Source organism: Rhizophagus irregularis, chromosome 1 (genome assembly GCF_026210795.1).
Source record: "Rhizophagus irregularis chromosome 1, complete sequence".
Classification (NCBI taxonomy): Eukaryota; Fungi; Glomeromycota; class Glomeromycetes; order Glomerales; family Glomeraceae; genus Rhizophagus; species Rhizophagus irregularis.
In genome coordinates, this window is record NC_089429.1 from 4,308,592 (window position 1) to 4,335,161 (window position 26,570).

General features: G+C 29.1%; 4 protein-coding genes across 4 annotated transcripts; 2 read left to right on the top strand and 2 right to left on the bottom strand.

Moving 5' to 3' along the window:
• Positions 1-1,211: 1,211 nt before the first annotated feature.
• On the bottom strand, positions 1,212-2,133 carry OCT59_000879 (uncharacterized protein; the record flags this gene model as incomplete). Its single annotated transcript, XM_066139181.1, has 8 exons — positions 1,212-1,252; positions 1,370-1,375; positions 1,453-1,496; positions 1,589-1,633; positions 1,711-1,749; positions 1,832-1,885; positions 1,960-2,008; positions 2,094-2,133. The coding sequence occupies 8 exons, from the start codon at positions 2,131-2,133 to the stop codon at positions 1,212-1,214; spliced, it is 318 nt and encodes a 105-aa protein (XP_065988608.1).
• A 6,998-nt stretch (positions 2,134-9,131) lies between these two features.
• OCT59_000880 (uncharacterized protein) lies at positions 9,132-9,477 on the top strand (the record flags this gene model as incomplete). The annotated part of the gene is made up of 2 exons (XM_025310057.2): positions 9,132-9,255; positions 9,335-9,477. 2 exons carry the CDS (start codon positions 9,132-9,134, stop codon positions 9,475-9,477), a joined length of 267 nt encoding a protein of 88 aa, XP_025186681.2.
• A 3,133-nt stretch (positions 9,478-12,610) lies between these two features.
• On the bottom strand, positions 12,611-13,691 carry OCT59_000881 (uncharacterized protein; the record flags this gene model as incomplete). Its single annotated transcript, XM_066139182.1, has 3 exons — positions 12,611-12,637; positions 12,766-13,238; positions 13,583-13,691. The coding sequence occupies 3 exons, from the start codon at positions 13,689-13,691 to the stop codon at positions 12,611-12,613; spliced, it is 609 nt and encodes a 202-aa protein (XP_065988609.1).
• A 707-nt stretch (positions 13,692-14,398) lies between these two features.
• Positions 14,399-16,612, top strand: OCT59_000882 (uncharacterized protein; the record flags this gene model as incomplete). The annotated part of the gene is made up of 7 exons (XM_066139183.1): positions 14,399-14,506; positions 14,610-14,904; positions 14,990-15,129; positions 15,431-15,571; positions 15,769-15,966; positions 16,038-16,105; positions 16,213-16,612. The coding sequence occupies 7 exons, from the start codon at positions 14,399-14,401 to the stop codon at positions 16,610-16,612; spliced, it is 1,350 nt and encodes a 449-aa protein (XP_065988610.1).
• Positions 16,613-26,570: the final 9,958 nt, after the last annotated feature.

Below are 26,570 nucleotides of genomic sequence, written 5' to 3' on the forward strand. Positions count from 1 at the left end.
ATATACATCTATCGTAATTAAATTAAAAAAAATTATAAAAAAAAAAATTTTTTTCGGGGAAAATGCCCCTATTTATATAAAATACATGTCACGTGTATCACATGACATGAACTTTGATTAAACTGCACAGCTGCAGTTCATTTTTTAACTAACCTAAAAATGCTAAAAATAAACTATTGCAGCCGCAGCCGCAGCCGCAGTTTTTTTTTAGAGTTTAAAAAAAAACTAATTTAGTTTATTTCGCTCTTCCCTTCTTCTCACCATTTTCCCGTCACGTTTCTCCTTCCCCCTCTCTCCCCACTTCCCTCTCTCTCGACCTTCCCCCTCACCACACTGGTCAAAATAGTCCAAATCAGCCAAAATTCAACCAGCCGATTTTAGGCTAATTTATGGTCTAATGCTGGTCGAACTTTAGCTGATTTTTTGGCTGCAGTTCGCTGCCACTCGCCTAAAGTTCGGCTTGAAATTTCGGCCAAAATTCAGTTAACATTTGGAACAATTTTAGATAGCAAATTTTGATAAATAGTTTTCCGAATATTACTTAATTTATGTTGCAAATTTGTACTAAATTTATTTACTAATATTCAGCCACAACTCATTTTATTTAATATTTGCAATAAATCACAACTTTATTTATAAATGCATATTACAAATAAGTATTACTAATCTACAATTCCACAATCACATAATTCATGTATTCGTATATACTTACGAATCTTGATCTTTTGGAAACCCACCGAAACTATAAAAAAAAAGAAAAGAACGGTTAGTAACCGTTCCATAATATTAAAAAAAAGCAAAAAAACCCAAGATTCTACTTATGAATCTTTGGTTTTTTTCTGTTTATCAGAACCCATCCGAGACACCAAACCTATAAAAAAGAAAAAAAAAGAGCGGTTATTAATAACCGTTCATAATAATATTAAAAAAAAATAAAAAATAAACCAAGATTCGTAAGTACGAATCTTGGTTCCACTTTTCTAAAGATCCCGAAACCTACAAAAAGAAAAGAACGGTTATTAGTAAACTGTTCGTAGTAATAAAAAATAAAAATAAAAAATAAAAAAAGAACCAAGATTCGTACTTACGAATCTTGGTTTTCCGTTGTTCTTTGAAAGCCCACTGAATCTAAAAAATAAAATAAGAACAGTTTATCAGTAACCGTTCGTTAATATTATAAAAAAAAAATAAAAATAAAACCAAGATTCGTACTACGAATCTTGGTTTTTTCCATTCTTCAGAAGACACCGACCTAAAAAAAAAGAAAAAGAACGGTTAGAAACTGTTCGTAATAATAAACAAAAATAAAAAAATAAAGATTCATACCAAATCTTTAGTTTTTTCCGTTCCTTGGAAAGTTGGAATCCACCCGAACCTATAAAAAAAAATCAAAAGAACAGTTAGTAACCGTTCCATAACATTAAAAAAAAGATTCGTAAGTATATTACTTACGAATCTTTATCTTTGGGTTTTCGTTCGTCGGAAGCCCACCGCACCTAAAAAAATAAAGAAAAGAACGGTATTAGTAACCGTTCATTAATAAAATTAAAAAAAAAGAAAAAATTATAAAGTAAAGATTCGTACTTACGAATCTTTATTTTTGGGTTTTCGTTCATCGGAAGCCCACCCGATCCTATAAAAAAAAAGAAAGAATAGTTAGTAAACCATTCGTAATAATAATAAATAAATAAATAAATTAAAGATTCTTACGAATCTTTGGGTTTTCGTTCTTCGGAAGTCCACCCGATCCTAAAAAAAAGAAAAGAACGGTTATTAGTAAACCGTTCATATATTAAAAAAAAAACAAAAAAAATTAAACCAAGATTCGTACTTACTTACGAATCTTGGTTTCTTGGTTTTCCGTTCTTCGGAAGCCCACCAGATCCTAAAAATAGAAAAGAACGGTTATTAGTAACCGTTCGTAATATTTTTTTAAAAAAAAAAATCCAAGATTCTTACGAATCTTTGGAATTTTCCCATTCTTCAGAACACGGAAGCCTACCCGAACCTATAAAAAATAAAAGAACGGTTATTAGTAACCGTTCGTAACATTTTTTTTTAAAAAAAATAAAAAAAAAATCCAAGATTCTTACGAATCTTGGAATTTTCTAGTTCTTCGGAACACGGAAGCATACCCGAACCTATAAAAAATAAAAGAATGGTTATTAGTAACCGTTCATAATATTTTTTTTAAAAAAAATAAAAAAAAATCCAAGATTCTTACGAATCTTGGAATTTTCCCGTTCTTCGGAACATCCGATCCTAAAAAAAGTAAAGAACGGTTATTAATAACCGTTCATAATATTAAAAATAAACAAAAAAAAAATAACCAAGTTTCAAACTTACAAAACTTGGTTTTTCCATACTTCGAAAGCCCACCCGAATGGCCGAACCTAAAAAAAATAAAAAAGAACGGTTAGTATTAACCGTTCATATTAAAAATATAAAAAAAAACTCCAAAGAATTCGTACTTACGAATCTTTGGGGTTTCTATACTTCGGAAGCCCACCCGAACGGCCGAACCTAAAAAAAAGTAAAAAAAGAACGGTTAGTAACCGTTCATATTAAATTAAATTAAAAAAATAAAAAATAAATAAACCAAGTTTCGTACTTACGAAACTTGGTTTTCCATACTTCGGAAGCCCACCCGAACGGCCGAACCTAAAAAAAAAGTAAAAAAAGAACGGTTAGTAATCGTTCATATTAAATTAAATTAAAAAAATAAAAAAAAAATAAACCAAGTTTCATACTTACGAAACTTGGTTTTTATATACTTCGGAAGCCCACCCGAACGGCCGAACCTAAAAAAAAAAGTAAAAAAAGAACGGTTAGTAACCGTTCATATTAAAAAAAAATAAAATAAACTCCAAAGAATTCGTACTTACGAATCTTTGGAGTTTCTGTACTTTGGAAGCCCACCCAAAAGCCGAACCTATAAAAAAAAAGTAAAAAAAGTGAAAGGGAGAAGGGAAGGAAAGAAAAGGGAAGGAAGGAAAAGGGGAAGAAGGGGAAACAAGGAAGGGGAACGAAGGAAAGGAAAGGGGAGGGGAAGAAAAAAATTATTAAAAGTTTAAAAAAGGATGTATAAGATGATCCTTTTTTAAACTTTTAATACGCATAATGCGTAACGCATAACGTTTGATAAATCATATATGTCGAAACTTGGCCGATTTTTAATAATTTACGAAATTTGGCCGAAATGTGTGACAGATCAGCCGATTTGTCACATGACCGAAAGTTTTGATTTCGACCAGTGCCACCATTCCCATTCCCTGTTGGTATGGCAATTATCGTTACATTTGGAAAGTCAGGTAAGTTTCGTACCTTACGAAACTTAAATTATTATTTTTTTACTTTTTTTTCTTTATTAAGAAACGTTTTAACGTTTCTTTTACCTTTTTTTGTAGGTTCCGTTACTCCAAGATTCCAAAATGGCAAAATGTAAGTTTCGTTTTAATGAAACTTATTATATTATATTTTTTTTTTAATTAAGAAACGTTCTCTAACGTTTCTTATACTTTTTTTTGTAGGTTTTAGTGCTCCAGGATTCTGAAACAGAAAATGTAAGTTTCGTTTTAACGAAACTTATTATATTATATATTTTTTTTAATTAAGAAACGTTCTTTAACGTTTCTTTTACTTTTTTTTGTAGGTTCCGGTGTTCCAGGAGCGTAAATTCATTAGACTATAGCTGGAATAAACCAACACTAGATTATTAGGTCTTTTTAGAAACGTTAAAAGACCTGTGAGAATGCCAAGTTTCAGCATGAATATTCATTAATGACTCTCCTTGATTCCGAAATGGAAAAATGTAAGTTTCGTTTTAACGAAACTTATTATATTTTTATTTTTTTTTTAATAAAGAAATGCTCTAACGTTTCTTTTACTTTTTTTTTGTAGGTTCAAGTGCTCCAGGATTCCGAAACGGAAAAATGTAAGTTTCGTTTAACAAAACTTATCTTTTTTGTTTTTTTAATTAAGAAACGTCCTAACGTTTCTTTTACTTTTCTTTTCTTGTAGGTCTCCAAGTCGGGTGTCATTGGAAAGTGAAAATGGTAAGTTTCACAATGAAACTTATCATGTTTTATTTTATTTTTTATTATTAGAAATGTTTTTTAACGTTTCTCTTTTATTTTTTTTGTAGATTCGAGCGGGATACTTGACTTTGGTAAGTTTTGCAACATAAACGTTGCGAAACTTAATTTTTTTTTAATTTTTTTTAAGAAACGTTCTAATGTTTCTCTCTTTTTTGTAGATCGATTTTGGGAGTCTGATTGATCTGGAGCTCCCTCCCTCCAGTTTCAGAAGTCTTGGGTTTGGATAACGTTCAGGTTTCGAAGTATAACTTCGAAACTTCAATTTAAATGGTGAGTTTCATGACAAATATCACGAAACAAGTTTTTTTTGATTTTTTTTATTAGGAACTGTTTACTAACGTTCCTTTTCTTTTTTGTAGGTTCAGGATATCTGGGAAGCTAACTTAGGAAACATGAATCGCGTAAAACCATTGTTAAATAGAAGCCATTACTTTCCATTCAGGTATTGGATATGGCTTGGTAAGTTTCGTACATTTCGTTACGAAACTCCTGTTTTTTTTTTAAGAAACGTTCTAACTGAACGGTTTTCTTTTTTTGTAGATTATTGTAATGAAATAACAAAAGTAAACAGTTCTTTGGTTCCTTGCTTGGTGAGTTTCGAAGATTAACCTTCGAAACTTTTTGTTTTTTTTATATTTGTTTTTCTTTAACATTATTGTACTTAATTACATATTATAATGATAAATTGTTAATAAAATTAAAATCATAATAAATTGTTATAAAATTTGCATAAAATTACGCCAAATTGTTGCTTAATTACATCAGGAACTTTTAATACGCGAAGTACTTCGTAAACTTTATACGATGTAAAATTACGTAATATTTTGTAGTAATATTACAGAGTACTTCGTCATATTATGTAGAATTAAATTTTATAATATTTAGATATATTACATAGTGTAGTCTTACATAACGTACTAAAGTATTCCATAATTTTATTGCTACGTATATTTTTGAAAATATAATAGATTGTAATTTTATGTAATATATCGAAGCACTCCGTATTTTAATGTAATGTAAAATTTTGAAATTATTAAGGTATAATCTTACGTAATATTCCAAGTAATTGTCCACTTGTATATCATACCAGATACTAAAATGAGTAATAACCGTTGGTCAGATGATGATGATGTGCTAGAAAGTCTCAAACTGGAAATAATCTTCATATATACTGCGACAAATCATATTTATATATTTTTTTAATTTCTTCTTTTTTTAATTTCTTCTTTTTCGTAGGTTTCCTTCTAGAACGGCAATTTCGGCTTAATTGATTAGTATGTTTATTTTTTTTAAATTTATTTTTATTTTTAAAATTAATAACTTGCTTTTTCTTCTTGTAAGCTTCTGCCTAGAAATGGTCAGTTGGTTAGTATTTATTTATTAAATTAATAACTTCTTGTAGGCTTCTTCCAAGATGGCAATTTCGGCTGAGTATAGGAACGCTTTTTTGATTTTTTCTTCTCGTAAGGGTACGTTGGCAATTAGTTTAATATAGAACACTTAGTTAATTAGATTTTTATTTTTTTTTTAATTTATTTTTATTTTTAAATTAATAACGCCTTTTCTTCTTGTAGGCTTCTTCCAAAATGGCAATTTCAGCTGAATATAGGAACGCTTTTTTGATTTATTTTTTTTTCTTCTCGTAAGGTACGTTGGCAATTAGTTTAATATAGAACGCTTAGTATTTTTATTTTTATTTTTTTTTAAAATTTATTTTTATTTTTAATTAATAACTTGCTTTTTCTTCTTGTAGGCTCTTCCAAGATGATAAGTTCGACATGTGCCTGCCTCTTAATATAGGAATGGTTGGTTGGTTAGTATTTATTTATTAAATTAATAACTTCTGAATATAGGAACACTTTTTGATTTTATTTTTTTTTTCTTCTTGTAAGGGTACGTTTTGCAATTAGTAGGTCTATGACTTGGCTCTCGTATTGAAAAGACCCCCCAAGGTACCATGGTAAAGGTGTTGTATTCATTGTAGGGTATTCGTACCTGATAGGTAACCTCCTTGAACCATCTAAGAAATACCATTAGTACCGGGAGAAGAGGGGGTGTATCAGTAAATACGATAATAGGCTGAAAGTTGTATGTACGCGTACAAAAGCAACGAAAAATAACATTACAAAAGCCATCAAATTTCTTATAAAAATCATTTTAAATTAAATAATTTTAAATTAATCATCTGTTTATATATATATTATGTTTAAAATTTTATTTTGGTTACAGAAAATTATTACTAAGGCCTTTAGTGAGCCACTGTATATACATATATATTTTTATATAAAACTTTATTATAATCGTAAAACGAAAATTGCATCATGTCAATAAAGTATCTACACTAAATACAAAACTAAAAACTTTGCTAATACTAAAACCCATTCCAAATATGACATACTATCCATAAATTTATAACCATAAAACAAAAATTAATTCGCAGCGGATCCAATATTTTCTTACGTATAAATTAGTAAAGACCATAGAATCCATGTGATATAATAAAATCATTTTACCAATTTTTTAAATTCCTATATACATATAACGATAGTACAGTAAATTTTGTTGTAATTAACTTTATTAAATATATTATCAATGTAGCTTTATCTGCTTACTTTATTATGGAATTGTAACTGTGCTTGCTGTGTTTGCTATATAAGAAAAACAAAAATACAAAAAAAAAAGAAAATAAATCAACGTAAAGAAGTTTCACGATCAATATATAAGGTATCTAAAATAAACTACTACTAGTACCCTATATATTCCCTGTAGTATAAAGGCTGCCACCTGAATTTAAAAATCTGGTAAGTAGAACACCAATTGTGGTATGAATGTTCATCATATTAAACTCAGCAGGTATACCAAGATTAATAAACATAAGGATGAAAAGTAAGAGCGAAGGAGAACCGATCCCAGAAGAGAGAGGAAAAGGTGGAAAATTCTTAATCTCATATCATATCTTGCATCTCCCGTCAACTTTTAACTAATGTAGTAAGTTGGTGACACTATTAGGCAGGAGGCAGAGTTGGAGTAACAGAAGATATTTAAAGGAGGGAATCGAAATGTCCATAAAGTGAATAATAATAAATAGTAGAAAAGTCGTAAAAAAGGGGGTAGTCAGATGAGGTTCAGGAGGTGAACGGAATGATCCCATTAGGAAATAGGACCAGGATTATGTTGTATAACAATCTTTGTTGTCTAAAAAGGAATGTGGACTTGATGAGAAAATATTTCTCAGCAAAAGGAGAGAGACCTACTAATATTGAGGCTGTGCAATATACTAAAAGTCGAATAAATATTTTTTTTAGATAGCGATTTATCTCCAATCTTTGTGTCATCAATGTGTCAAATAAAGAAAATTTATAAATAAAATAAATAAAACTATAAAATAAAAATAAAATTAGAGTGAACGAGAGAACAAGAACAAAAATTGAATTAAATAAATTTAATGACGTGATTTGTGGTATGGCAGTATTATTGGAATATACTTTTATTTAAAAAAAAATATACAATTATTTTTTTCTTAATCGAGTAGATAAATGCCACTGGTCGAATAATGGTATACAGTGAAGAATTATAAAGGACCCCGGATATCTTCAAAACAGGTCATAAGTCACACTTTTGGCAGATTGGCCCATTTTTCAGGGCTCAAAAAATCGTTTTTTGTAAATATCTCGGCATCCAGTGGTCCAATTTTGAAGAACTTTTTTTTAAATTGTAGAGCTAAATGAGGGCTACAAAATAAAAAAAAGTTCATTAAAATTGAATTACTGGATGCTGAGATATTTACAAAAAACGATTTTTTGAGTTTCAGCAAAAAGGGGTGTTTTTGGCCAAAAGTCCATTATGACCTTTATATTAGATATCCGGGGTCCTAATTATAAACCCGATTCTTCATTGATTCTTCATAGATTGTACTACTATATTATTTCGATGATTATTTCCGATTTTCCACCAATACCTCGTTTAGATTCTGGACAACATCGGTAAACCTATATAATTCATAAATATTGTAATTAAATCAGTAAAGAATAGGGTTTTCTGATATTTATCCTATTTCCAAAAGGTCATTCATAATGTGTACTTCTGGCTCTTTTAATTTATTCTGTTCTTCAGAATTATAATTTCTTAATTTTTAAAAAAAATGCGATGAGAAATTCTGTATCACATAACCACTGTTCAATATTCATTTCGGTATTAATTTTTCCGAATAGAATTGTGATACAAATCAATCCGCATCATATCATACAATAGATTTTCTTTGACACATTATCAAATGACATGCAGTCGATATTACTAAGAAAAAAATAAAAAATTAAAAGTAAAAAATAAAATTTTAGCACACGAATTTTTCATTAAGAAGCTTTGCAATTGTGCAAATTGTTTATATAAAATATAAATTAATTACTCTATGCAAGGCTGTGCAATACATCGAAAATATGTAAATTACACGAATATTATTTTATATAAATTAAATATCATGCAAGATTTCATAAAATATACAAATTACACAAATTTATATCAAGTGAACATCGTGCAAGTTTTCCACAATCCGTTCTTTGCAATGATATTTATTAATCTTGTATTACTAAGAAAAAATCGATCATATGAAAATACTGAATATTAAATCAATTATACAATTGAAAAAAAAATAAAAGTAAAAAATAAAATTTTCGAATTTCTCATTAAGAAGCTTCGCAATTGTGCAAATTGTTTATATAAATTAATTACTAAGCAACTATACTGCAACTATGCAAGGCTGTGCAATAATTCTTCGAAAATATGTAAATTACATAAATATTATTTTATATAAATTAAATATCAGTCATGCAAGATTTCATAAAATGTACAAATTACACAAATTTATATCAAGCGAACAACTGAACATCGTGCAAGTTTTCCATAATCCGATCTTTGCAATGTTATTCTTTAATAACTATGTCTTCATATTAAGTTTATCCCATATAATAAATAAATTTATTTTTATACTCTTGATCTTGGCTTTATTTTCAAATAAAAACGTCGTTAAAACTTAAAATGAGTTCTAAGGCTACATCAAGTTCAAAACGTAAGAAAAGCCGAAATGCGCATGATAGCTCTAGTAAAAGTGTACGCCAACAGATAGAAGATACCTCTATTATTTCTACACCACCTATCGAAGGTTAGCATTAATTTTCTATGATTACAGATTAAATAAAACAATCTTTCTCATGTATAATTTTATATAATAAAATATATAGTATCACGTATTACCGTTGAGCGCATTTTATCAAAATTGTCATCCTTAGAGTTAAAAATGGACCAAGTAAACACTACTTTATCAGATCTTGCAGATAAAGTTTCAAAATTAGATGATCAAATGAAGAATGAATCTGGCGATTAGGATTTAGTATTGGTAATCAATTAATAAATTAATTGTTTATCTATATTTAATTTATTATTAATATTAATATATTATATCGTTTAGTCTGCTGTAAAACGTATAGTAAAGGAACTAATTAAAATTGCTATATATCCGACTCAAAGTCAATTTCTGTCAAAAACTGAAGAATTTCTATCAGAAAATTATTCTGAATTTTATAAACGTGTATCTAGAAGAAATTGGATTTCCTATTATGAAAATAATATATTTCCTCAGGTAATACAAACCTTCTTTATATTTGATAATACTCGTAGTTAATATTTATTTTTTAGTTGTTGGATAAACACCGTTCCCATCGAGGTACCTTATCCTCGCGGATCAAAGATACTATGTTTGCCATTTTTGGTGACGATCAGTTACCACCTATCAATTCAAGTGCTACCCTGGAAAAAATAAGTATATGGAAGAAATCGCAAGAGGTGCGCAATTGTTATAAGAAATTAAACACGCATATAGAAAAAATTTTGGTAAAGTTATATGGTCCGGATAACACAGGTAGAAAGCTGACCAATCGGGTACCATCCCGATTGGTCACTTTTTTTTAAATAGTCACCTGATTTGTTCAATAGTTAGAAATTGGTGTAAACTTTCGATCGGGTACCAATCAGGTTATTACCCGATTGATAACTATTGTTTAGTTTAAATTTACCGATTGATTTCTATTGTACTGTTTAAATTTAAAATTACCAATTTTATAATTTATAAATTTATAAACAATGTTTTAATTATATTGAAACTAAATTTATTAATCAGTATTACTATAAATATGAATTTACCGATTTAAAACTAATCATAACATTATTACAAATGAAATTGTCTATTGATAGGTATGACTGCCATGTAAGTAATCAGTTTTCGGTTGCCTATTGTAAATTTACAAGGTAAAAATCGGCTATATATATTATGAATCGGTATAATACAATCTCTTGATAATTCGTGAAAATAATCTTTCCACAATTCAATATTACAGCTTTTATCATCCTGATTGTCGATTCTGCAATGAAATCTTGTTTTTTCCCTCGGTACCCACATATACCATTTTATAAAAGCAAGTCGATGTGTCTTTGCACCGGTTGGAAGCGGAACTGTGTGCTCAAAATAAAACTGCACTTGTCCGAGAAAAATATCGACAGATTCATCATCTTGTATAAACTTGCTTGTGACATATGAACTTCTTTGATATCGAGGTGCAAGTGCAGATCCAAAGATTTCAGTAGCAATCCGAATACGACCAAATTGAGACACATTGGGTGATACAACGATTGGTTGATTTTCAGAATTGCTTGATGTCAAATTATTTGAAACAAATTCGGCAATTGATACAAAATCCCTATTGTATGTATCATTGTAATATTTTATCAGAAGTTTATATATAGTATCTGGTAACGATACTTGCTTTTTTGGGGTAATCATTTCTCCGGGAAATTCTTCACAACCGGTAATTGTAACATCAATATTTTGATGAAAGGTTCGCATAAATCGGTAAAGTTCAGCAAAATCAAACCCATCATAAGCCGCTAAACTTCCAGTAGTTAGCCTATTTTGTACCAGAGATAATGCTTCCATCAATTTTTGATTATCCGATTGGGCGGATATTAGGCAATTTAGCCGTGAATTTTGCGTGATGATTCGCATCAATTCTAGTTCAATAGCTCGCTTACTATTTGGAAAAGAACCTACAGCAAGATGATAAATAAATTAATTCATTTATACTATTTATTAAATTTAACTTATACCGATAACTTATACCGATTTATATATATATTTACCTAATAATCCGTTCATTCTTTCAAACGAGTAACACCAGAAAGAATATAATGGGCCATAATCATGGCAACAATCGACAATATGGAGTGATAAATGGATGTTTGGAGTTATCATCTCTTTTCCGTAATACGTTTCAATTAAACGAGCTACTTGAAGCAATCAGCTATGAGCTTCGCGCAATGCATTGGTGGCGATAATTTGACAGACAAGCAAAGAGCAAGCTCTTACAAAATTTGCTAATATTTCACGATCGGAAGTATCTAGGAGATCCCACATCAATGGAGTCGCGTAAATTAAAATAAACGATTTCCATTGATCAGCCATAAATCCAGAAAACCCTTCCCCAGTTGCTATTTTATACGGAATCCTTCCGATATCCGCTGGTACTTTAAGAGCTTTTGCTCTTCTTTCCATTAATTCAAGGTCCTTTTTAGTGATTTTTCCGCTATCTATCCATAATTTCTTTACGATCCAATGAGCAATCTCCAGGAATAAACAGTGCATTGGATCGACAATAAGATGTCTTATCAGGTTGAAATAAGGCAATCTTAGCATTTCCGACCACTGCACGTGAGTGTCGGAAACATGTTTTTTTCTTTCTTCCTGAGTTCTGCACTGTCTCCAAAGTTCGGCATTTCGTCGATGCTCATTTGGATCTCTGGAAATGTACCAATCATCCATATCGTCAAACTCACCAAAATTAAACCTTCTTCCGCTGCTATTGGCTGTTTTGTAGCATCGATGACAACCGACCAGTGCCGAAATATGTCCACATAATTTTCTAGCAGCCGGTATGTCATTGCTGCAGCAAATTACGGCCATCTGAATTCTTTTACCAGATGGTAGATCGATGCCATCCCAGAATTCTAACAATTTGTCGACAATTGGACTAAGAAAATGATTAATCTTGTGTAATTTTACTTCTTCCAGTCCTGGGAAAAGTCCAAGATATAGCATGTTTTCTCGTTTAAATCTAATATCACGGGGAAGATTACATATGACCCCATAGATAACACCAGAACTGTAAGCTGATGAATTAAATGGCTGGAACCAGTCTAAATTAATCATGATCCCAAGATTAAAATCGGCCATCTCATTTGTAAAAAATTGAGTATCCGGGTTGTTTAAGGAAGATGGAAAGCTTTTCCATACATCTCCATCGTAAATATCGGTGTATAAGCCTGGTTCATTTCTCCGATTTGTCCATTTCTGAAGTGATTCTTCAAAGCCTGGACGTTGATACATCACAGTCAATTGCTTTTTCAAAGTTGGTATCGGATATAACATTCTGGGTCTTTGGACAAATCTATTAACTACCGGGACTTTATTAGTTAATTCTGTTCCACATATCCGCCTTTTATTACGCATAGGATGGTTAGGAAATTCCACATGAGTGCATTGGAATCCGGTATTTGTCTCATTTTGTGGATTTCCTGGCAAAATTTCTGATATTTTATACAGAGTGTTGCATTCAGGACATACCGCACATGTCCTATCTCGTTTATTAATTCCTAAAAGTTTTTTTGCCATATAAAAACTTGTAGGAAAATTTTCAAAACGTGTTCGATCAGTATCCAATAATACCATCCTGAAAAACTTAATAAGTGACTCAATAGCAACATCCGGAACACGAAATCTCGCTTGGTATTTGAATATCCACAGAAGTATCCACGAATCATTAAAATTAATGTTCGTGTCAAAATATTCATGGTCTGACTCAAGATCATTAAAATTGGGAGCGGTAAATTCTTCAATTGGAACATCGTCTTCATCTGTAGTAGAAGCTCCATCATCATCGCTCGGTACTTTATCTTTAAGTTGAACTGGTTCCAGTTTATTAGGTTGTTCAAGATTTACATCACGAAACTTATTGTGGCATTTTCGTCTTTTCGGTCCATCAATCGGCTCATTATCAGTTTCATTATCGTTTTCATCATCATCATTTCGTTCCGATTCTTCATCATCATTTCATTTCGATTCATCATCATCGTTTCGTTCCGATTCTTCATCATCGGTTCGTTCTGATTCATCATCATCGTTTTGTTCTGATTCATCATTATCATTTCGTTCCGATTCTTCATCATCATCGGTATCTGATAAATTCTCAACGACTCTAGTTCTTCTTTTTTTCTTTCTTTAGAACTGTTGCTAGAATTGATTTTTTTTCTTTCTTTAGAAATGTTATGTTTTTTGCCGGTTCCTCTTGATCGAGAAGCTTGAGATCCGGTAGCGATAGCTTGGAGTTGTTCTATTTCTTTGCGTTATCTCTCAAATGTTCTGGGATCCACCAATTTACTACCTCCGCAATGCAATAAACATTTACATTCAACCAAATTTCTAGTTTTAGGACCACTTTTAGTAACTTTCGAACGATTTCTATTAACACGATATTTTCTTGGTCTTGGCATATTTGGTTTGATATAAATATTTACCAACCCAATTTTATTTTAAATTTAAATAACCTGATTTAATAACTTTGAAGTTTGTTTATAAAATTCATCGTAATTAGTTCTCAATCAGTTAACTTATTTCATTTAGTTGATTAAATAAATTCTTAAAATTTCCATATCAATCAATTAATTTATTTCATTTAGTTGATTAAATAAATTCTTAAAATTTCCATATCAATCAATTAATTTATTTCATTTAGTTGATTAAATAAATACTTAAAATTTCCATATCAATCAGTTAGCTTATTTCATTTAGTTGATTAAATAAATTCTTAAAAATAATATATCAATCAGTTATCTTATTGCAATTAATTAAAAAATAATAATATCAATCATGATTGAATAAATGGATTTTATGTATCAATTAATCGTATGAACGTATAAATCGTAGAAATTGCGAGAAAATTACTATCACTATTATCTTTAATATTAATTGCAACGGTTAATTAAATCAGTTTATTTTTATTTTTAAATATATCAATAGTAACTAACAGTTAATTAAATCAGTCTATTTAAGCTAAAATAAACTATCGGGAATATATATATGAGCTAATTTAGACTCGACTTTTTCTTCTCGCTTGTTACCGATTTTTGTAACATAACCCTATATTTTTCTATCCGTGAATTTATTAAAACATATTCTTACTGAAATATTATAATTAAATATGACTAAAAAACATGAAAAACATGAAAAACATGAAAAGAAGAAAAAATCTGGAAAACGGTACCACTCGGATATAGAATCCTCCAATAGCGAAAAACCTGAAGCTAAAGTGCGAAAGACCAATAAAACGGTTCCAAAGAAACAAATGGACAAACAACGGTAATTTAATTTATTTGATTTTCGTCAGATTCTTTAATTTCTCGATTTATTAGCGATCGATACCTAATATTAAACCAACGAAAAGACAAAAGCCCACTTTAATCGACTTTGTTGAAGACGAAGAAAGAAATATTGGTATATTTCGATATATTTATGTAATCATGCCTGAATTTATTATATCACCTAATGATTATGAATTTAAAGTACTCGATAAAGAAAAACGAACAAAAAGACGTCAATCGGAATCAATGAAAGGCCAAAAAGGCCAAAAGTCCGGTGTAATTGACTTAGTTGACGATGATGACAATGATCTGATTCAACAGGATGAGAGAGATAATGATCAAACCGGTATGTTATTAATGTATATATTAATAAGTATATTATAATAAGATTATCAAATTTTATCAATTTTATCACAATTTTTCTTTTTTAGCGTTCCAGGAGCAGGTCGAAGAATTGAGTCAGTTGATCCAGAAAATAACGAAAGGTAAACAAAAAGCAGCAAATCCGAAAGATATGATTATTGACTGGTCGGGAGTAGAAACCTCAGATTCTCCAGAAAAGAGCCAATACGTATCCCGATCACTGAAAAAGAACTGATATATCCAAGCTTATGGAATTGCAAAAGAATATGGAGTTGCCGGATCATCAAAAAATGCCCGCCTCCATCCTCATCCTCATCGTCATCGTCATCCTCATTCTCATCCCCATCCCCATCCCCATCCTCCTCATTTTCATCCTCAAATTCGTCGTTTTTTCATTACGAGGAAATGGATCGGGATCTAAGGACTGCTTTAAGGGTAACTATTTTTTTTTTTTAGTTCAGTTTAATTCCCCAGATTGTTTGCTAATCAGTTGATATTCTTACGATTAGAACAAAATTGCCAGAATTATGGACCGACTTCCGGAAGATAAAGCATTAAATACTAGGAAAACTTTTGATAGTCAGCGAAAGTTGGTCCAAAATAACATAATTCCGGTAGTACAAAAAATGATCAATAAGAATATATTCTCTGTATCCGATGGTGTGATTAAGCATATCGTGCATGAGAGACATCATCACCAGAGAGCTACTACTCAATAGCGAGAGGGATGCCAATTGGAAAGATCTCGAAAAAAGAAGAAAGCATACAAATTCAAGATGAAGTGATGTAAATATTAAATCGTTGTTTTTATATTACCTTATCTTATAATTTTCTATTAATTATTTAGAAGCGGGAAAGACGAAATAAAACTATCGACAAGTTAAAAAAATTAAAAGATCGATTGATAAATAAGTTCCACACCAACGAGCTCCGGCCTCTTCAGACTGATAATCGATACCACAGTCCGGAGGTATCGGAGACCGATAGCGATAACCCTAATAAGCGAAAGATCATCATACGGGATCTCAAATGGAGATCAGCTACCGTAAGTATTCGAATAATTTTTACCAATCAGTGCATAATAATTCGTATTTTTATTCTTCTTTTTTTTTATAGCTACGCTCTTTTTTACAAAATTACGTCGATAATGCGGCGTCAAATGCTCGACGCGTAAGAAAACGGGTGTATGATACCGAATACGCTCCTAATGAGAACAGTGCACCTGTTAATGCCCCAAATGGGCAAAAGTCGGTTACAAAGGATCGTTGAAACATTTAGTGGAAAAATATAGTGCTAATCGCGAAGAGGTAGAGGACGATAAAAGCCAGGAAGACGACGATAAAATCCAAGAAGACGATGATAAAATCCAAGAAGATGACGATAAAAGCCAGGAAGACGACGATAAAAGCCAGGAAGATGACGATAAAAGCCAGGAAGATGACGATAAAATCCAAGAAGACGACGATAAAAGCCAGGAAGATGACGATAAAATCCAAGAAGATGACGATAAAAGCCAGGAAGACGACGATAAAAGCCAGGAAGATGACGATGCAACCGGCAGAGAAAAGAACGAAGATCAGGAAAAAGAGCAGGATGAAGAAGTGGACTATAGGAAAAAAAGGAAAAAGAGAAGTGTAAGTCTTGTTTCAGAAGAATACGATAGTAGTGATAGTAGTAAATCGGTGGGATGATTCAATTATATAATAATAATTTAGCAATAAATTTATTTCTGTAAAACCAATTTTTATAATTTTAATAATTAATATATAATCGTATTTAGTAAACTAACCAAAATATAATTAATAAAACCGTAAATTTAAAATAAAAATGTATGGCAATCAGAAGATTTTTTATTGGTTGAAAAGTTAACAATCGGTATACTGATATGTCAAATAGTAAATGGCCTATTGTAACCCGATTGTACTCTATTTAAATATCCAATTGTACTCTATTTGAATATCCCGATTGGAATCCTAATGTACTCTTATTGCGCCATTTTTTGGTAGCAATCGGGATTCTCCCGATTGATAATAAACAAAAAAAATAGGGGACCAATAAGATGGAAATCAGGTGACCCGATTTCCATCTTATTGGTTCCCTATTTGTCATCATTTGACCGGTGTAAAGAAAAAAGAAGTGAAGTTCAAGTTGCGTTTGCAATGGCCTTGGTAGAAGAAATTTTGAACCCGTAAAAAAACCATTTGAAGATTAGTGAGGTTTTGATGCAATTAAAAATCGAAAAGTACCTTGTATGTTTGTTTATATATATATTTTAAATGTGAAATTATATATTTTTATAAAGATAATAACAATTTTTTTTTTATTTTAGAATAAATTGAGAAATAATTCTTATAGTTTTTCAGAAGAAGAACATAGTGATGAAGAATATTTATCAGGTGAAAGAGGTGAAGGCGAAGGAAGCAAAGATTATGAAAGTGATAAGTAATAAGAATAATGATATTCTTTTATTTCCGATGTTTATAGTTTAAACTCGTTTATTGTAAATTCTTGTTCTCCTTGTAAGAATTGTAGCTTTAAGTAAAATAAAGTAGTTCATTTATTTGTAAGATTAGAGCACCAAGTCGGTAAATAAATAACAACTGATTTTATTATAATTATATAAAAATTTTTATTATTATTAAAATTTACATAGAAGAAAAATATTAAAGAAAAATCAAAACAAATAAAAAACGAAAGCCTAAAGATCAAAATCACAAAAAATAATGGTTAGTACTAAGTTTCGGACAAATATCAGAATAATTTAGGCCTGAAACTTAACATCATATAATTGATATTTAACTTATAGAATCCTGATATCTGTAAAGAAAATAGTTGTGAAAAAATACTTGTCGAAACTATGAATCACGTGGTTTAAGAAAAATTCTCAAGAATTTTTCTTAATACTGCTTAATTTAAAGTTTAAAACATTGGTAACGATAATTAAAATTGCTGCAGTATATTTTTGGAGATCGCTGATTCCTAAGTCTATTTTCCACTAGCCGAATTTAGACTTCATTAAAAAATATTTTTTTTTCTCTTTCTTATGGTAAAGTTTCGAAGTTGAATTTGAAACGAAATTTTTCAACTTTGGAAATATTAATGTTTGGGACATTATAAATTATCTCTAATACATGTCTCGCAGTTTCAGCTCCAACGATAATAAAATTATGGATACGAATGCCTTCTAACCAAATAAAAGTTATGACCTTTTATTTTCGTTTTTAAAACGGGCAATTAAGACTCCTTTAAAACGTTTCTTTAACGTTTTTCAAACTGGCTCCGAAGACTTAGATTTTAGAGTCCTAAGTATGTTTTGACAAAAAAGTCTTTAATTTCGGATTCCTGGGTAAGTTCCAAACGGTTTGAAACAACTTTTTTTAAAAAAAGTTAATTTTTCATTTTTTTTAGAGTCGGAATTCAACCTATTTCCTTTATTACTTTTTTATGTAGATTTTGACGGCGATTTCAAGAATAGGTAAGCTGAGGAATTTTTCCTTTTTTTCTTTTTTGTTTTAATTCTAAAAACTTATGTTTCTTTTTATCTTAGGTTTCGGGTTAAATTTTAAAGAATCGGTAAGTTTATTCTTCGTATATTATTTATTTTTCTTTTGTTTCGTATTTATACTAATCTATGACTTTTTTCCTCCTTTAGATCCTGGTGGCAAATGGTTCTTTCATATTTTTCAATTTCAGTAATGATTTTTTTTCCTTAATTTACTTTTAAACGAACTGTTACTAATAATTATTTTTTATTTTTTTTAGGCGGTTCTTTCGGTCTCTTTGGAGTTTAGACTTGGGATCTCGGTAAGTAAAAATTTTTTTTAATGGGTTTTAACTTAACGAACTTTACTAACAGTTCGTTTCCTTTTCTTTTTTTTCTAGCTTTCTAGCAATAAAGAGAAGAACGGCTCTTTTTAGATACGTATTTCGATATGGTAAACGTAATATATCTTTTTATTTAATTTCTTTTAACGAAATGTTTACTAACATTCCGTTTTTTCTTTTGTAGATGGTCGGGAAAGGAGATTCAAATAAAAAAGTTACTTTAAAATGTTTATATAATTCACAAGAATCTATTAATTTTTTAATAAGTGAGGTATAAAATTTATTTAAATATTTAAATACTTTTTTTAATTAGTAAATTCCCAATTTTTTTTTATATTTAGGCTAACAAATATCCAACAGAATTACGCATACGTGTATAAGAAAAGAAATACCGATATTTTTAAAATATATTTTTATAGATTTCGGACGCCATTTTGAACCGGCAAGTTATAAAAAAATTTTAATTTAAATAGAAGGTGTGTAGATATGTACTAACCTTCCATTTTCTTTTATTTGTAGATTCTGGACTTGTTAGATGCCATCTTGGTCCGGTAAAGAATTCTTTTTTTGAATAAAAGGCGTATAGGCGTCTCTAAATCTCGTTAGATAATTAGATCGTACTTGGATGGTGAGTTTCAAAATTATACTTTAAGACTTTGTTTTTTTTTCTTTAAACAAAAATACAATTACTAATATTTATTTATTATATTTTATTTAGCTCTTCAAATCCTTGCAGAATAGTTGTTTGTTGGAATCGAACCAACTGGAATAATGTTACAAACCATTAACAACATAATGTATATAAATAGATAGAATAAGAGTAAATTAACGTTAACGAATATAATTTAAATATAATAATGAAATAAAAAATATGTAATAAATAATAATAATAAGAAGAAATCAGGTTTCAATGTAGTGAATATACACCTGATATCGGTAGAAATATCAGATTGCCCGTCTGACAAGTTTGCATCGATAAGGCCTATTCCTAAAAAGTTAATTAATCCCATTTAATTTTTTTTTAACAAAGTTGAACAGTCTGACAAGATTACATCAATAAGGTCTATTCCTAAAAAGTTAATTAATCACATTTAATTAAATGATATTTAATTGTATTTTTTTTTTTAAAAAAAAAAAACTTTCTTTCTGAAAGTGAAGTCTGCCTCCTATACCATTTGCCATCATGCATAGTATATTATAGGAAAGGTGGGCTAGGTGGCCACCTGAAGTTTGTAAATAACTAAATGATAATCTAATTTAGCTTCGAATTTTGGTTGTCGCATTATTCGTCGAATTTTTTTTTTTCTTTTTTTAAACCGCAGAAAGTCTAAATGGACATCATTATGAATATTTCAAACAATAATAATGTAAAATCCTTAATCATAGTTAAAATAGGCATGATGGGATAACTCATATATCATGAGCTCTGTCTGAGCGAAGTGCCATTTTATTTATAATCAAAGTAGGTTTGATTATCATTGATGGGAGAGTAACATGCAACGAAAATCCTTTAATCAAGAGGGTAAAATAGGCATGATGGGATAACTTATATATCATGAGCTCTGTCTGAGCGAAGTGCCGTTTTATTTGTAATCAAAGTAGGCTTAAGTTGTAAGTAACTTGATTATAACAATGATGATTATTGGAGAAATTAAGTTGCGACATTTTAAGCATTTTTTGATTTATAATATTATTGATGTAATTATTTATTGATATTGATGAGAACGATGTAAAGGATTTATTGGACGAATTTACATTTATCCATAGTTATTTTATATAATTTTCGGCATAGTTTTGGCATTCCTTATTTTTTCATTTACACATAATTAAAAACATTGATATATTCTGTTTTATTGTATATTTGTAATATTTTTATTTTATTGTAATAACAATAAAAATTTCTAATCAATGATATGCCTTTAAGTACATGTCCTAAAAGTAAAAAAATATAAATATTTCTTTGACGCAATTAAGTATAACTCTCCATCCCTGTAAAAAAAGTCGATCCGTTTTTAATATTCCATCCTTTTTTCGCAAAAGGCCCATATTTCCGGAATTAGTAATCTTATATCACGGAATTTATCGAATTATTTACATTTTCCGTGAATGGATCCGTGAAAAGCTCATTTTTGCGGAGTTTTTACAGAAATGACGGACAAAATTTTTTATAGGGCATCATCCAAAAGTTCGACAACCTAAAAAAATAAAACAAAGAAAGAAACATTAATATGTTTCTTTAAAATTTTAAGAAATACTTCCCCTCTCCCTCTAACTTACATTCAAAGCCAAGTTCATCTTACGTTTCTTTAATATTGAAACAACACATCTTTACCTAAAAATAAAAGAAAAATGGCGTTAATATTTCCCATTATACAACCGCACATCACCCAAATAACACCTACCCGCATACTCAAGAGAAAGTGGAAATCTAAAAATAAAAGCAGAATGGAGTTAGTGTTGTTTCATAACTACGCAACCATACACCCACCCAAACACCTACCCGCATATTCCACTTCAAGAGAAAGCCGGAAATCTAAAAAATAAAAAAGAAATGTCGTTAATATTGTTTTATAACGCCATTTCATATTATACACTCACCCAAACTTCACTTACCGCATATTCCACTTCAAGAGAAAGCCGGAATCTAAAAAAATAAAAAAAGAGTTCGTTAGTATTATTTTATAATGCCATTTTATCATCCAAACTTAACTTACCGCATGCTTCACTCTAAGGAAGAACCAAAAGAACAAACTCGGCTTACTTAAATTTGCCGAAACTCATCCAGAAGGCCATCCTTAATTCGTTCCAACGGAATCCACATTCAGAAGAACGCCCCTAAAGAAAAAAATAAATAATAAAAGCCTTATTTTTTTTTTAAGACTTTTTTTAAAATTATGATCAACCGATCAGATTGTCAGATTGATAAATCGGATCAGTAAGTCACTTGACTGATACCGATGCCGAAACTATATTTACTTTAGTAGTAAAGCAGCAACTAAGCTTTAGAAGCTTTAGAGAAAATCAAATTGCAAATTATGAAGCATTATATCAATTCATTTTCCACCTATTGAACGTGATCCAAATACATTTATATAAATTTGTATAATTTGTACATTTTATGAAATCTTGCATGATATATGCTTAATAATTAATTTATATAAAATAATATTCATGTAATTTCCATATTTGCAAAGTCTTACACAGCCTTGCATAGTTGCTTAGTAAATGTAAATAAACAATTTACATAATTACGAAGCTTCTTCGGTATTTTTATTATTTTTTATATGTAATATATTTCGTAAGATCTATTTTTTTCTTAGTGATACAAGATTAATAAATTTGGAAATAAATAAATAGTGATTGGCACGATCAAAACCCATTATCTTCTTAAATTATCGTAGGATAGAAAACAAGTCCCCCATTTTCACTATTTTATTTATTTGTACCTTGTAACGCAAAAATAATTTAAAGTAATAGTTATTTATTTTTATATATGTACTCTGTGAAGTTCCCATACAAAAATCTTCAAAACACTTGCAACAAATACTCTTTTTCGGTCATGATCTACCCATACGTTTAAGGAAATACTTTGGGTGAAATTTTAATAATCATTAATCATTACTCATTAATCATTAATGATTAATCATTAGCCATTAGTTATTATTGAGCAGAGTAGCGGCCCACCCTCCCACCTGGCGAACTTGGTTTTTATTTATAGTTAAAAAAAAATTAAAAAAAATTTGTAATCTAAAATGAAAAATTTTTTTTAACGAATGAATTTAAGACATGTAATAAAAAAAAATTTTCATTTTATCCGAAAAAAAGGTAATCAAAAAGCCCCCAACGACTAATTTAAAAAAATCTCAGCCACATTAAAAATTGTTTATTATTTAGGAAATATTGAGGCTTAATAATATACATTTAAGGAAAAATTTGGCGAAAATCCTAATTGACAATAATAAGTAATTTAAAAAAATTAAATTAAATAAATAAAAAATAATAATAATAAATAAAATAATTAATTGTCAATAATAATAAATAAATTTTCGTGAAGAAAAAAATAATTTTTTTTTTTAGGAAAATGAATTTATTACGTGTCTACATGCCAAACAATTACGTGTTCAAAAAAAAAAGAAAGTTAATTGATTTAACATAATTAATAATCGATAAGCCTCCAATGACTAATTTTAATTGTTTATTACCTTCTTAGGAAATATTAAGGCGTAATGAACTGCAATTATTATTTTATGATCAAATAGTTTTTAAAATTATTCAAAAAAAAAATTTATTTGCGATCTACTTATACGTTTAAGGAATAATTTGGTGAAAATCTTAATTAATTGTGAAAAAAAAAAAAATTTTTTTTTTACACGTGAATTTATTTAATCGATAAGCCTCCATTAATTACGAAATTTTGATTTTTTTTACTTTCTTAGAAAATATCGAGGCTTAACCCAGTTATTACAATATCTGTTCATTGAAATGACGTAATGTATATAAATATGAATAGGGTAATTTTTTTTTTATTTATTTACCTTTATTTCAAAATGATATACATGTTACAAATATGGAAATAAAAAAAAATTTTTATCTTCCCACATGAAGTGAAACGAAATAAAATTTTTTCAAAATGTGCTGATTTTTACATATATGCATGTGTTTCATATACTTTTGATTTTCAATTATCGCATTATTTTATTTTTTTTTAATCGTATTTGTTTTCTTTCATTGATTTTGATTATTAAATGTATTAAAAATATGCAATCATTTGTTTGCCACGTACACTCATCAGATTTATTAGTTTCCTTAGCTTTTGGTAAGTTGAACATATTTCTTAACGTTGTGTATGTCTTTTTTTCCTTCATTAATATTAACTATTCTCCCTTCTTTTCATTTTATTCGTCATTCCACTTCGTCACTTTTTGTAAGTAGTTTTTTCCACCTTTTAACGGCTTTAAAACTTTGGCATCAGTATCCTAGTAAATGGTAAATTATTTTGGGTCTTTTGGAATTGGGAATTTATTTTCTTTAACTAACTATCTTTTTCTTTTTTTTGGTTGGGCTGTTCACTTCTTTTTTGGGCTTTATGGTCTTTTTGTTTCTTTCTTATAATGCCATGCTGTTTCATCATTTTTTCCATCACTGTTTCATCTCCTATCATTCTTTTTCTATCTCCATTTTATTCCATATATTCTTTCATCTCCATTTCATCCTATATCATTTTTTCTATCACCATTTCATTCTACACCGCTTTTTCATCATCATTTCGTCCTTTCATCACCATTTCATCTCCTATCATTTTTCCCACCACTATTTCGTTGCCTATCATTCTTTTCCCATCTCCACTTTGTTCCACATTATTCTTTCATCTTTCATCTCTATTTCATCCTATCTTTTTTTTTCATCGCAATTTTGTTCTATATCACTTTATCATTATCATTCGTTCATCCACCATTTCGTCTTATATCATTATTTCTATCACCATTTTGCTCTATATCACTTTTTTGTCATCATTTCAACCTATACCATTCCTTTAACTACCATTTCGTCTCCTATCATTTTTTTCTACCACCTTTCGTTCTATATTGCTTTCCATCATCATTTCATCCCATATATACTGTTCTTTTCATTACTATTTCGTCTGAATCATCTCCTATTGTTCTTTTCCATTACCATTTTGTTTTATATCACTTCATCATTATCATTTCGTCTCCCTTAATCACCATTTCATCCTATATATCACAATTTCATTCTATATTGCTTTTTCATCATCATTTCATCCCATACTGTTCTTTTCATTGCTATCTCGTCTCCTATTGTTCTTTTTCCATTACCATTTCATACTATTGTTTCTTATTACTCTTTTTGTTCTTTATTGTTCTTTCTTATTCTTTATCACTCATTTTGTCCATTATTATTTATTTGACTGGAATGTTCTCAAAAATTAAAGATGTACGCAATTTTTTAGTCGTGTAAAATTACATAAAGTTAAATAAAATATTTAAATTAGTTATTGGTTAATTATAATCATGTGACACCAGTGCTGACCACCACTCCACCAGTGGTGATAAATAACAAACTTCTTTTTTAAAATAATAAATAAAATTTAAACAATACATCGGGTGAACTGATTTTTTTTCATTCATTATTCTAACAATAATTTACACCATTTACGATAATCTCATGTAAAAAAAATATCATCCTTGAGATTTCTAAAATTTAATTTAAATTAAAATATAATATGCTCCGATCCTTGATCATTGATCCCATGATACTATTAATTAATACACTCAAAATTTGCTCCCTTCAGTCCCGAGTTCTGTGGTGGGTACTGGAACAAAAAAAATACTGGCTAGTTGTTCTATAAAATTACGTTAACTACCAGTCTTTTTACGCAGTTATTTATCTTAACAAATTAATATCGTATTTGTATAGCATTATGTAAGGAGTATTTTTATTTAAGATCAAAATAGAAAAAAAAATTTATGGTGATTTTTTTGAACATGAATTTTAAATGCCCTTTTTGTTCTCGTACATTTAGTAAACGCTCAGCATATGCTCAACATATTTTAGTATGCCCAAAAAATAATGTAAATCCTATTGATAATAAAAGTGATAGCGAAACTTCTATTAATGCAATACAAGACGTTAATCAAAATAATGAAGGAGATATTTCTCACGATGAGGTATAAAATTACAAATATTTATATAAATATTAAATATCTTTAATTCTATTATTTACTAATAAAATTTATGATTTAGATGGAATATGAGAGTTATCAAGATGCATCATTTAATAGTGTTCAAAGTACATTTTCAGTAATGAGCTATGAAGATATATTAGAATGTGAAGAATCTGAAAAACCTGAACAGTCTGTCAAGGAACCTGAAAAGTCTGGAGAATCTGCTGAAGAATCTGAGGAATCTGGAAAATCTGCTAAAGGATCTGAAGAATCTGCTGAAGAATCTGCTGAAGAATCTGAGGAATCTGAAGAATCTGCCAAAGTATTTGAAAATTCTGAAGAATCTGAAGAATCTGCCAGAGAAAAGGAATTGGAATCTTCCAAAAAATCTGAAGAAACTTATACAGAATTTCCAAATGAAGTTTATAAAGATCTAATGATATTAGTTACAAAACACAAATTGAATAATAAAGCTAGTAATGCAATTATAAATTTTTTTAATAAATATTCAACTCTTTCAAAATCTCCTTTACCTAAAAATATTGAAAAGGGACGAGTATTTATGAATAAAATGAAATTTTCTAATTTAACATTTAAAAGAATTCTTATAACAACTTATAATAATAAAGAATATTTTCTTCATTATCAAGATTTATTGAATTGCATTAAAAATATTTTGGAAATTCCTGATATAATGCAAGATTTTGCACTATCATTTGAAGATTGCAAGGTAATAATATTTTTTTAGTATGTAAAATAATTGAGTGTAGTATTATAAATTTATTAATATATTACTTATTTTTACTATTAGTATAAAGGAGAAAGAGTTTATAAAGAACAAAATACTGGAACATGATGGAAAAATACTGAATCTACTTTACCTATTGGTGCAAAATTATTATCACTTATTTTATATTCTGATGCTACTACTACAGATGTATTAGGAAAAAATCAATTACATCCAATATATGTATCAATAGGTAATATTCCAACATGGCGTCGTAATAAACCAGATGCCAAACAACTTTTGGGTTATTTGCCAATATTAGAAGCAGCTAATAATTCTGAAAAAAAATCACCTACTTTTAAAATCTTAGTTCGGGAAACTTTTTACAAATCTTTACAACATTTATTAGAATTA